Raw genomic sequence first — 12,199 nt, forward strand, 5'->3', positions numbered from 1 at the left:
AGAATATTACGGTTTACAACTTAGTGAGACGTGTTTTGGATGTATGATTTGGAGACGTGGCCCTGACAGAAATATGGGAGGCCCACCTGGAAGTGGCAGAGCTGAAGTTTCTAAGAATTTTATTAGAAGTGATTAGACTAGAAAGAATTGGAAATGAGTGGACATCAGACAAACAGCTCGATATGAGCAGTTTGGAGGACAAAGAGAGGCAAGGCTGAGATGGTTTGAAGAGAAGAGCACAAAAGGAGCACAAGTGCACAAGAGGCATGGTGGATATAATGGAAAAGGATGCTGATACTAGAGCTGTAAAAGGGGAAGACCACAGAGGAATTTCATGGACGTACCGAAGGACACGCAAAAGATGATGGTAGCGGTGGGGTGAGAAAACTTCTAAAAACACTGGCCCAAAGCAGAAGTGGAAAAAGAAGCACACTATGAATGCACATTTATTTTTGCTACTTTCATTTTACAAAGCTATATTTATGGAGATGTAGTACTATCGTGCTGTCTTGTAAAATATTATGCATGTCCAGATGTCTTCATTTTTAATGGGGACACAGTAATCGTGGAACATTTACAAAAAAAGGTTTCTAAAATGCCTCATAAGTTGCTGGAAACTTAAGGTTTTACTCCTCAGCCTTAAAAAGGTGATGGGGTATCGTTGTCCCCTTGCTGGGTGGAGGGACAGGCAGCATGGACACTTACAAATATACATAGATTAGTGTGTAATTATGTTTTCCAACAAAACTGATGCACACTCATAATCTGAGAATTAATCCAGTAAAAATACACCGGGCAGGCACTGGTGTGTGGAAGCCACCATGTTGATCTGCAATTTTGAATAAAATGGACACCACTGTTTCAGATAATCACGTTATGTCTATGTGGCTAGAGACTGGCTGTATATGTTGCACGTAGTAGTATTGTCACAATTACTTGTTGTCAGCAGATGAGATGCTTAAAGAGAAAGACAGCAAGGAATTTAAATATCACTTTCAGTTTGTATGTTTTCTCAGTTAAACCCACTGACCATAGGAATATTTTCAAATTATGAGATTCGCTTTGATATCATGTGCAGGAAAGAAAATTATCAAATCCTGTTGCAGAGATTATTAAAATGTTGAAGAGTTGTATTTACAACTACACTGGCCACTTTATTAGGTATGACTGTTGAACACTATAGTCTAACCAGCCAATTATATGGCAACAGTTCAGCAGACACGGTCAAAACAGCCTACTGAGATTCAAACCAAGAGTCAGGATAGGGAACAAAGGTCATTTCAATGACTGGTTGTTCAGATATAAGGGAATTTTCCCAGACAACCACCTCTATGGTTTACAGAGGATAGTCCAACAAAAAAAAGGAAAAGCAGGAAAAGGTGATGCCAAGTCTTAAATCATCTCAAAATGGTTCTTTGAACATGACAGTCAGTTCACTCACTTCAAACAGCATCAACCAAGTCTTGATCCAATAGACCAGCACCAGGGGCGTGTAGCTAATGAAATAGCCAGTGAGTGCAGTTGTAATGGCTTGTTCGTAAAAGCTGAAAGGTTTTTTTTTGTTGTTGTATTTTTTACAGCTTTAATATTTTTGTGTTTCCAAATTATAATCAAAAACATTTATTGTATATCTACTAATGTTCTTAACTGCTTATCCAATTCATAGTTGCTGGAAAGTGGATCCTACGCAAACTGTCATAGGCCAAATAAATTAATTTTGATTTTAATGCTCTAAATCTAATTTCAATCCAATTTTATTTATAAAGCACTTTAAAATACCCAGCACAGGAACAAAGTGCTGTACAGAAACAGCAAAATAAATAAATAAAACACATAAAACATAAAATTAAAACAGCCCTATATTAAAACAAGATAAAACAGCATCGAATCACCTAAAAACAACTGAAATAAAAATAAAAACCAACATCTCACGTGGTGTCAAAGGCCAGGGTAAAGAGGTGGGTTTTCAAGAGTGACTTCAAAACTGTGGAACGAGCTTCCTTTAGAGATTAGACAGGCCAGTTCTGTTTTTGAGCTGCTACAGCAAAAGCACGATCCCCTCTAAATTTACGCCCAGTCCTGGGTACATTCAGGAGCAGCTGATCAGCTGACCTGAGAGAGCGGGTGGGTGTATAAGGCTGTAGCAGCTCAGAGAGATACAATGGGGCTAGGCCATGGAGGGCTTTAAAAGCAAATAAAAGAATTTTAAAATGAATCCTAAAAGAAATGGGCAGCCAGTGAAGCGAAGCTAAAACAGGGAAAATGTGCTCAAACTTTCGAGTGCCAGTTAAAAGACGAGCTGCGGCATTTTGCACCCTCTGTAGATGACTAATATATGATGCGCTGACCCCAATATAAAGTGCGTTACAGTAATCTAGCAGAGTGCTAACAAAGGCGTGGATCACTGTCTCAAAGTGCTGCTGTGAAAGAATTGGGTTTATTTTTGCAGCTGCCTGAGGTGAAAGAAGCTAGATTTTACCACTGCCTTAATTTGATTATTAAACTTCAGATCACAGTCCACTTTGACGTAACATACTGGGCCAGGGAATCTACATACACATTGGGGGTCTCAGTGGGGCTACCAAAAACCATCACCTCGGTCTTTTTATCATTGAATTTTAAAAAGTTAACAGACATCCAAGCCTTAATGTCATCGAGACACTGAAGTAATGGCTGTGTAAGGTATCTGCCTTTTTTCTTTAGAGGGACATAGATCTGACAGTCATCAGCATAAAAGTGGAAAGCAATGCCGTGCTTTCTCAGTACAGAACCAAGAGGAAGCAGATATAAAGAGAAGAGGAGGGGGCCTAGAACTGAGCCCTGTGGGACACCACACAAGAGGGGAGCGGAGGACGACACACAGTAACCGAGGCTGACACAAAAAGTTCACCCTGCCAAGTCGGACCTGAACCACTCCAGTGCTGTGCCCCTAATGCCCACCCTGTGCTCCAAACGAGAGAATAAAATGGCATATTCCACGGTATCAGACGCAGCTGTCAAATCTAAAAGCACAAGAACAACACAGTCCCCAGCATCAGTCGCTAAAAATATGTCATTAAAAACTTTTAAAAGGGCTGATTCAGTGCTATGAAAGGGTTTCAAACCAGATTGGAAAACCTCTAACACATTTTGCTTTTCCAGGAAGGCCGTTATTTGGCTGTAAACTACCTTTTCAAGAATTTTGGAAAGAAAAGGTAGTTTGGAGATAGGCCTGTAATTTGCAAGAACCGTAGGATCAGGAGCAGGTTTTTTAATCAGGGGTTTGACTACTGCATGTTTAAAATCTTTAGGGACAACACCTGACATCAGACTATGGTTTACCAGCTCAAGAACCAAAGGACCAACTGTAGGTAACACCTCTTTTGAAAGTCGAGGAGGGACATCATCATTTGGAGACCCTGCAGGCTTAAGACGACCAACAGTCTCCTTTAAAAAGGACAGAGTCACAGGCTCAAACCTGTCAAAGACAGAGCAGGAAACAGAGACTGAGAGGTCATGAGCACAAGGAGAGATTTGAGCCCTTGTGGAAGAGACCTTCTCAATAAAAAAGTGTAAAAAATTTTCACAAAAGAAAAACATCTACTACAGACTGCTGTGGAAATCATGTACGTCACTGCTCTCTCTATGCTGCTGCTAAATGGGCAATCACTGTATATCAGACTTTCCCGTTGGTTGACTTCTATCTAAATCTCTCTTTTTTGCAATTTATGTAGCTACTTTGCACTTAATGCATACATATTATTAAAATTTGGACTATGATGTTTGTATTGATGTATTACATGCTGTAATGCTCCCGAAAATGGCACTACAGCATGTAAAAGGCGTCTCACCTGAGACGCCTTTGTTCTCTGGCCCTGGAGGCCGCAAACGCCGACACAGAGGGAGAAGATCTGGCGTTCTGGTTCGACTGAGACGGCGCACTAACAGACCACCGTTACCCAGTTTATTACTGGCTAATGTGCAGTCTCTGGAGAACAAGCTGTGCGAGCTTCGGGCACGGATCTCATTCCAGCGAGAGATGCGGGACTGCTGCGTGATCTGCCTCACAGAAACCTGGCTATCGGACAAGGTACCGGACTCCGCAATACAACTACCGGGGTTCTCCGTGCATCGCGCGGACAGGTCACAGGATCTTACTGGGAAAAGCAGAGGCGGTGGTGTGTGTTTCATGATCAACAACAGCTGGTGTGATTATGCGAACGTGCACCCGGTCAAATCCTTCTGCTCACCGGACCTGGAGTACCTGATGATTAAGTGCCGGCCATTCTGGCTACCGAGGGAATTTACAGCAGTGATTATTATGGCTGTTTACATTCCCCCACAAGCCGACACTGACCGTGCACTCAGGGAACTGTACAGCGCGATCAGCAGCGAGGAAACCGCACACCCAGAGGCAGCGTTTATCACGACCGGGGACTTTAATAAGGGAAACCTGAAGAAAGTCTCACCAAAACTCCATCAACACATCCATTTTAACACGCGTGGAAACCGGCTACTCGACCACTGCTACACCTCTTTCCGGGATGCGTACAAAGCCCTCCCCCGCGCCCCATTCGGCCAATCAGATCACCGCTCCATCCTGCTCCTGCCCGCCTACAGGCAGAAGCTGAAACAGGAAGCTCCAACCCGGAGGGCGGTGCACTGTTGGACGGACCAATTGGAGTCTGCGCTGCGGGACTGTTTTGATCACGCGGACTGGGAAATGTTTCACGTGGCTGCTAGGGACATTGATGAATACACAGACTCAGTCTGTGGATTTATCAGGAAATGCGTGGAAGATGCCGTCCCATCCAGAACAGTTAAATCCTTCCCAAATCAAAAACCCTGGATTAACGGAGATGTTCGCGCGGCACGGAGCACCGCCTTTGCCTCCGCGAACACATCGGACTACAAACACGCACATTACCAACTCCGGAAGACGATCAAAGCAGCCAAACGTGAGTACAGGGACAGGGTGGAGCAACAGTTTGACAACCCTCGGAGTATGTGGCAGGGACTAAACACGATCACAGACTTTAGAGGGAAACCCAGCACACCGCAGACCACGGCCTCTCTGTGTGAGGATCTAAACGTATTCTACGCTAGATTCGACACAGCGAACACCATGAGACCGGACAGTGTGCGCACCGCGGATGACGTCAGTGCGCACACTGTGTCTGAGGAGGATGTGCGGAAGTGCTTCAGGAAGGTGAACGCACGCAAAGCTACTGGTCCGGACGGGATTCCCGGCCGCGTCCTCAGGTCATGCGCGGCTCAGCTGGCTGGAGTGTTCACACACATTTTCAACCTTTCCCTCTCTCTGTCTGTAGTCCCAGCCTGCTTCAAAATGGCCACCATCGTCCCTGTACCCAAATCCTCCATCTCCTCATTGAACGACTGGCGACCTGTAGCCCTGACCCCCATCGTAAGCAAATGCTTCGAGAAGCTGGTCAGGGACTTCATCTGCTCTGCACTACCCGACTCACTGGACCCTCTACAGTTCGCATACCGCCACAACAGGTCCACTGATGATGCCATAGCCCTGACACTACACACTGCCCTGTCACACCTGGAGAAGAGAGAGACGTATGTGAGAATGCTGTTTGTAGATTACAGCTCAGCATTCAATACCATCGTTCCCTCGAAGCTGGACAGGAAACTGCAGGATCTAGGACTGAGCAGCTCCCTCTGCAGCTGGATCCTTAGCTTCCTGTCTGACAGACGCCAGGTGGTCAGACTGGGCAGCATCACCTCATCCCCCATCACACTGAACACTGGTGCTCCACAGGGGTGTGTACTGAGCCCTCTCCTGTACTCACTCTACACCTACGACTGCACAGCCACTAACAACTCCAACATCATTGTGAAGTTTGCGGACGACACTACAGTGGTGGGTCTTATCACCAACGGTGATGAGACGGCTTACAGGGAGGAGGTCAGCACCCTGACCCACTGGTGTCAAGACAACCATCTCACCCTCAACGTCGCAAAGACAAAGGAGTTGATAGTGGACTTCCGGAGGTGCAGAGAAGTACACACCCCCATCACCATCAACGGCGCTGCTGTGGAGAGAGTGAGCAGCTTCCGGTTCCTTGGTGTACATCTGGCTGAGGATCTTACGTGGTCAGTACACACAAACAAAACAGTGAAGAAGGCGCAGCAGCGCCTCTTCTTTCTCAGGAGACTGAAAAGATTCGGCATGAGCCCCCGCATCCTCAGGACCTTCTATCACTGTGCCATTGAGAGCATCCTCACTGGATGCATCACCACCTGGTATGGCAACAGCACCGCCTACAACTGCAAAGCTCTCCAGCGAGTAGTGCGGTGCTCTGAACGGATAATTGGAGGTGAGCTTCCCTCCCTCCAAGACATCTACAGGAAGCGGTGCCTGAGGAAAGCGGGGAGGATCATCAAGGACTCCAGTCACCCCAGCCATAAACTGTTCAGACTACTTCCATCAGGAAGGAGGTTCTGCAGCATCCGGTCCCGTACCAGCAGACTGAGAGACAGCTTCTTCCATCAGGCCATCAGACTGCTGAACACGTCATAGACACCTCAGCTTCACTACTGGAACTTTAACATTATGCACTCCATACTGTACAGTAATGCCACTTGTTTTGCACATGTCTCACTCTGTATATTTTTATATATTTTATTTATTGTTTACTCTATTTAATTTGTAAAATATGTGTACACACACACACACACACGTAGAAAAATATTTAGTATACACATCCAGAAATGCATATACTATTATATATTGTACATATATTTATTAGTTTCAGATGCAGCCATTCTTGTATTTTGCTTGTTTACATTATTGTATTTTGCACAACTCTGTTGCTTGTGAAGCTCGCACACAAGAATTTCACTCACATGTGCTGTACCAATGTACCTGCACATGTGATGTGACAATAAAAGTGATTTGATTTGATTAAAAATGTAAAGATAAGCTCTGGCGGACTTGGTTCTATGGTAGTTCTTGAAGGGTTAATGAATCAAGGGTACAGAATTAGAGGAACCAAGAAGAATGAGTTGAGTATAGTTTGACTTATCTGACTGTTTTGCTTCGCTTAATGCGCCTTATAGTCCGGTGCGCCTTGTGGTGCGAAAAATACAGTAATCATAAGGAACTGAATTGTCAGAAATAATTATTCAAGTTCAAGTCCATTTTAAACGAGCAAGACAAAGGAGCAAGTGATTGTTTCAAGAGCAACATTAAAAACAATCTGCTATTGCATATTATTCACTTATATTTGGTTTTTTACTTGTTATATTGTTATGTGTTGTATTTGTTGCACCTTTCTCCCAGGTCTCCCTTGGAAAAGAGATTTTAATTTCAATGAGAATTTTTACTTGGATAAATAAAGGATAATAAATGAAAACTTCTACTCTTGTATGTAAAGCTGGATATCACTCAGGAAGGAGAAAGCTTTAGTGAGCTATCCGATTGGTTGGCATGACCCTGAAAAAAAATATGCTGACAGTCTGAGGTTTTTGGACACTTACCCACAATTAAGACACAACTGCCACATTGAAAAGAAAAAAAAACTCCATAGTCTTTCAGAGCCTAAGTATTGTTTTGTATTGTGCTATATTGTTAAAGCTCATTTTTATGGGTTAAGAAATTGTTTCATGTTCTTGTTTTTAATTCAAATGAAATCAAAACAACTTATTATTACAGGCTCAGATGACTTTGAATAAAAGTATGATATGGATAACCCATTCACCTAAATCAATACTTCAATCAAAAGAGTAAATCATTAACAAGATGCTTCCTGAGACTTTGTTTAAACAACAGCTAATACATGTGTTGGAAAAAAAACAATGGTTGAACAAACGTACCTGGCCCAGGATGCCGCCGAGCAGACTCCACGTGGCTTGGCCTTCACTTCGCAGCTTTCCATTTGCATTCAGCAGTTCCTCCAGAAACTCACAGAGCTGGAGGGAGACAAATGGAAACAAACTGTGGCCCTGATCATATAACATGTGATAATTTTTTTCCCTTTCTAATAAACCTAAAGAATAACTGTTTTGAGTAAGAGGAAAAAAGTTGAATCCATAAGCATTTACCATTCACAAGGATGAAACAACAATATAAACATCGGTCTCAACCTGTGTGTTAGCTGGGTCAGGAATAGAATCCTTTTTTATTGTCACTGTACATGTACAACGAAATTGCTTCACTCCAACTGTTCAGGTAGAAAATATAAATAGTACGACAGCAGGAATATTTAACAAACTTGAGAAACATAAAAACATGAGAGCTATATACAAACAGGAGGAAGGCACAGTATAGAAAAGGCGCACATAAAAAGAACAGGTTGTGGTACGAGGCTAACCTAACTAAGGTCAAATTCAATTTTTTCAAATTTCAAAAACAGACCAACTTGTCTCTTATTCATCTCAAACTAGGGAATGTAAAACATTTGATCTTCCATCCATCAGTAACCTAAAGAGTAATGATCATTTTGATTGGTTTTTTTCATTTTAAAGGTTATCAACCTAACTAAACAATTCTCCTAGAAACTAGTCAAAGGAGCTTGCAAAGAAAAGCGTCTGGACTTCTTTAAGTTGCTTGAAGACGTTTCACCTCTCATCCAAGAAGCTTCTTCAGTTCTAAGGTCAAATGGTGGAGAGTCCCAGATATAAACCTAGTGGGAGTTTCCCCCCACAGAGGGACAAAAGGACCCCCTGATGATCCTCTAATCGCCTGAGCCAAGGTGTGAAACTGGGTGTGGGTCCCAATCAGCCAGAGTTTCGTGTGAGTTCATTGTGAAACCTGGCCCCACCTTATCATGCGAATGATTCGCACACTTTTCTTTGCAAGCTCCTTTGACTACGATGACCTGGATGACTGAGAACCTTCACAGACTCCTAGAAACTAATTAGGTACTGCCATACATGTGACTGGGAGTAAAAGGGCAAGAAAGAGTTGTCCTGTGCATCCTTTCATGTTATCCAGGCCATTTACAAGTTTGGCCAGGAGCTTAATACACCATGCTAAGCAATGTTCTTAAGAGACAACCCCCTCTATGGTTTAAATACCTAGGAACTGAAGAGGTCTCTTGAATGAAAAGTAAAATGTCTTCACAAAACTTAAAGAAGTCCAGTAGCTCACATGTTCCCATTATGTAAAAAGTGAACGATAACAGTTTGACAAGCATACAATTGAATTTCTTCCCCAAGGAGGTGTTTCCTGAAGAGCTGTTAGCCAGACCTTTTGTGATATGTGCACAACGGCCATGCTAACGTTCTGTGGCACGTGAACATCAATTTTGCACTCAAATATAAACAACTGAAACTGTTTCATACTATCACTGCATATGATTTGCAACTGGTAACCCCTTTGTCCAGGTTAACACTGTACTGTTCTCCACTAGTGTCCATTAGTCAAAGCTTAACTTGTAATGGTATTTTCTCCAAAGCCCAAGCCATCTGACAGCAACTCAGGCAGTGCAATTAGCAATACACACTCCATTAATAACGCTTAACATGCATGGCAGAAGACTGAATGCAACATTAACTCTGACTTCTACTTTGCCATTGTATTCCCTTCCTCATGCTGACAGACGGAGTGGCAGGCTTACTGCAGAGGTCATATGTCTGAAGAGAAACATGAAGGCTGCACACAGAGAACTCCTAAATTCAACCTTCTCTCATGGCACAACAAAGCTTTAAAATCCATTAAAATGGTTTAAAATGTGTTGAAAGATTTGTACAACTGAAGTTCAAGTTTACAAATACTGGTATCCACTGTTGACTCCCCTCAGCCTCCTAGTAGTCGGCATAAATAAGCTGGGTGCCTTAATTTTTGAGTTATCGTATTCACAAGATTTATTTTTAGAAAACGTCAGATAATCTCTGACCTTGATTTAAACTCGACTGAGATTTTTAGTAGATGCGCTAAAATAGCACGAATGTGAATCCTAGGTGAATTCCTTCCTGCAATATCACACTCACAAGATTTTCAGAAACGACATCTGACCTTGAGGTGAAGGTCACTGAAATTCAATGAGATTTTCAGTACAGTTTTTACAGCTGAGGGGTTAAAAAAAAGAAAGAAGACTGAAAACGCTTAACCACCTGCTTTGATAATATCACTACATTTTTTTCACCACATTCATTTTAATGTTTCCTTCAAGCAAACCTTTTGGAAAGATGTACCTTTTTTGGTGTGTTGCTTGGACACTATTCAGTATATTCAGTTTTTTGCTACCACAACAACATCACTTTCTCCATGAGAAAACCTGCATATATTAATGAAATGGGCCCATGTGAGCTGTCAATATGAACAGCAATGTCAGCTGTTGACTAAAGCTTTGTTCTTTCTAAACTTGAAATCAGATCAAATCACTCCACCATCATTCCATGTACATCGGTGTATCCATCCCAGATTCAAACTTCCACTGAGGATTTTACAATCAGTCAACATGTGAGTGGAGTATAGAAATTCGACATTTTACTACAGTACTACATTAAGTGTTAACGAATCACAGCCTTTTTTATGCAAAGTCCCTCAATTTCAGAAGCTCAAAAGTAACTGGTTAGTTAACCTCAACCTGTTCTGTCATTATGCAACGACAGACAAAAGAACGGAAGATTGTTCAAAATGTTAAACTTGTGTTTGGCAGTTGGTTACTGGAATCTTAAAATGAGGTCCAAAGAGATGCTAAAGCATTTAGCGTCATTTAGGACAAGTTCAATATTCAATATGATCAATCTGTATATATTTATAGATTTCATAATTTCCTTGTGTGACCAATAAACTTCATCCATCTATCCCATAATTCAGTCTGTAATTGAGATTTTGCAAGAAGTTGCACACTACTGATGGCACTCAAAAACAGAAGTACAGATTACAGTTTGCCTGGAAATAACTAAGAACATTAACTTGTACCAGAATGATGAGAAGACATATTAGTACGGAAAAGAAAATGAACAGTTCATTGTCTAAAACAGACCTTACTGTCTGTCAAATATGCTGCAAGCAACATTAAGACATGGGCACGTATATCAGGTCACTGCTGCAGATAAAAGTAGCAGTAAAACTTTTCTGTTGTTTTTGCACTAAAGGATTTCTTTTTGAAACTAGCGTATAATTAAAACTAATTTTTAAATATAGCAATTGTGTTTGAACTGTGTCACTCACCTTGTTATACTCGACGTGTAGTTTTTCTTGTTCATTCTCCAGCTTATCTTTAAGGTTTTTCTGCTCTGAAATGTTATCCTGGATCTGGATCATTCTCATGTTCCGCTCTGAGTAGTTTTTTTTTTTTTTAAAAAGGAAGAAAAGGGGGATACAAAAAGTGATTAATGAAGTTAAAGGAGCAGAAGAGGCAATGTTGGCAAATGATGCTACATTAGGTTCTAAAGGATAACGGAAGAATGGTGGAGAAGGAAAATATAAATCTAGTACAACTGCTGCTTTTTCAATGTAGGCTGACTACATAAAAGCAATAACACCATCGCTACCACATTTAACGATACATACAGTGGCTTGCAAAAGTATTCAGCCCCCTTGAACTTTACCACATTTTGTCACATTACAGCCACAAACATGAATCAATTTTATTGGAATTCCACGTGAAAGACCAACACAAAGTGGTGTACACGTGAGAAGTGGAACGAAAATCAGACATGATTCCAAACATTTTTTACAAATAAATAACTGCAAAGTGGGGTGTGCGTAATTATTCAGCCCGCTTTGGTCTGAGTGCAGTCAGTTGCCCATAGACATTGCCTGATGAGTGCTAATGACTAAACAGAGTGCACCTGTGTGTAATCTAATGTCAGCTGCTCTGTGACGGCCTCAGAGGTTGTCTAAGAGAACATTGGGAGCAACAACACCATGAAGTCTAAAGAACACACCAGACAGGTCAGGGATAAAGTTATTGAGAAATTTAAAGCAGGCTTAGGCTACACAAAGATTTCCCAAGCCTTGAACATCCCACGGAGCACTGTTCAAGCCATCATTCAGAAATGGAAGGAGTATGGCACAACTGTAAACCTACCAAGACAAGGCCGTCCACCTAAACTCACAGGCCGAACGAGGAGAGTGCTGATCAGAAATGCAGCCCAGAGGCCCATGGTGACTCTGGACGAGCTGCAGAGATCTACAGCTCAGGTGGGGGAATCTGTCCATAGGACAACTATTAGTCGTGCACTGCACAAAGTTGGCCTTTATGGAAGAGTGGCAAAAAGAAAGCCATTGTTAACA

The 12,199-nt window shown here is 42.1% G+C and overlaps 1 protein-coding gene across 2 annotated transcripts in view; it reads right to left on the reverse strand.

Moving 5' to 3' along the window:
• phf14 (PHD finger protein 14) overlaps positions 1-12,199 on the reverse strand; it is a 145,612-nt gene that overhangs the window by 107,175 nt on the left and 26,238 nt on the right. For both annotated transcript variants that reach the window (XM_085378074.1, XM_085378075.1), the window contains exons 10-11: positions 11,132-11,238; positions 7,825-7,920 (exon numbers count right to left, since the gene is read on the reverse strand). In XM_085378074.1, the coding sequence (XP_085234200.1) occupies positions 7,825-7,920; positions 11,132-11,238 (203 nt within the window). The remainder of the gene's footprint in view (positions 1-7,824; positions 7,921-11,131; positions 11,239-12,199) is intronic.

The sequence above is a fragment of the Diplotaxodon limnothrissa genome, linkage group LG18 (assembly GCF_057381915.1).
Source record: "Diplotaxodon limnothrissa isolate DT_005_m linkage group LG18, D_limnothrissa_male_GT1.1, whole genome shotgun sequence".
Lineage (NCBI taxonomy): Eukaryota > Metazoa > Chordata > Actinopteri > Cichliformes > Cichlidae > Diplotaxodon > Diplotaxodon limnothrissa.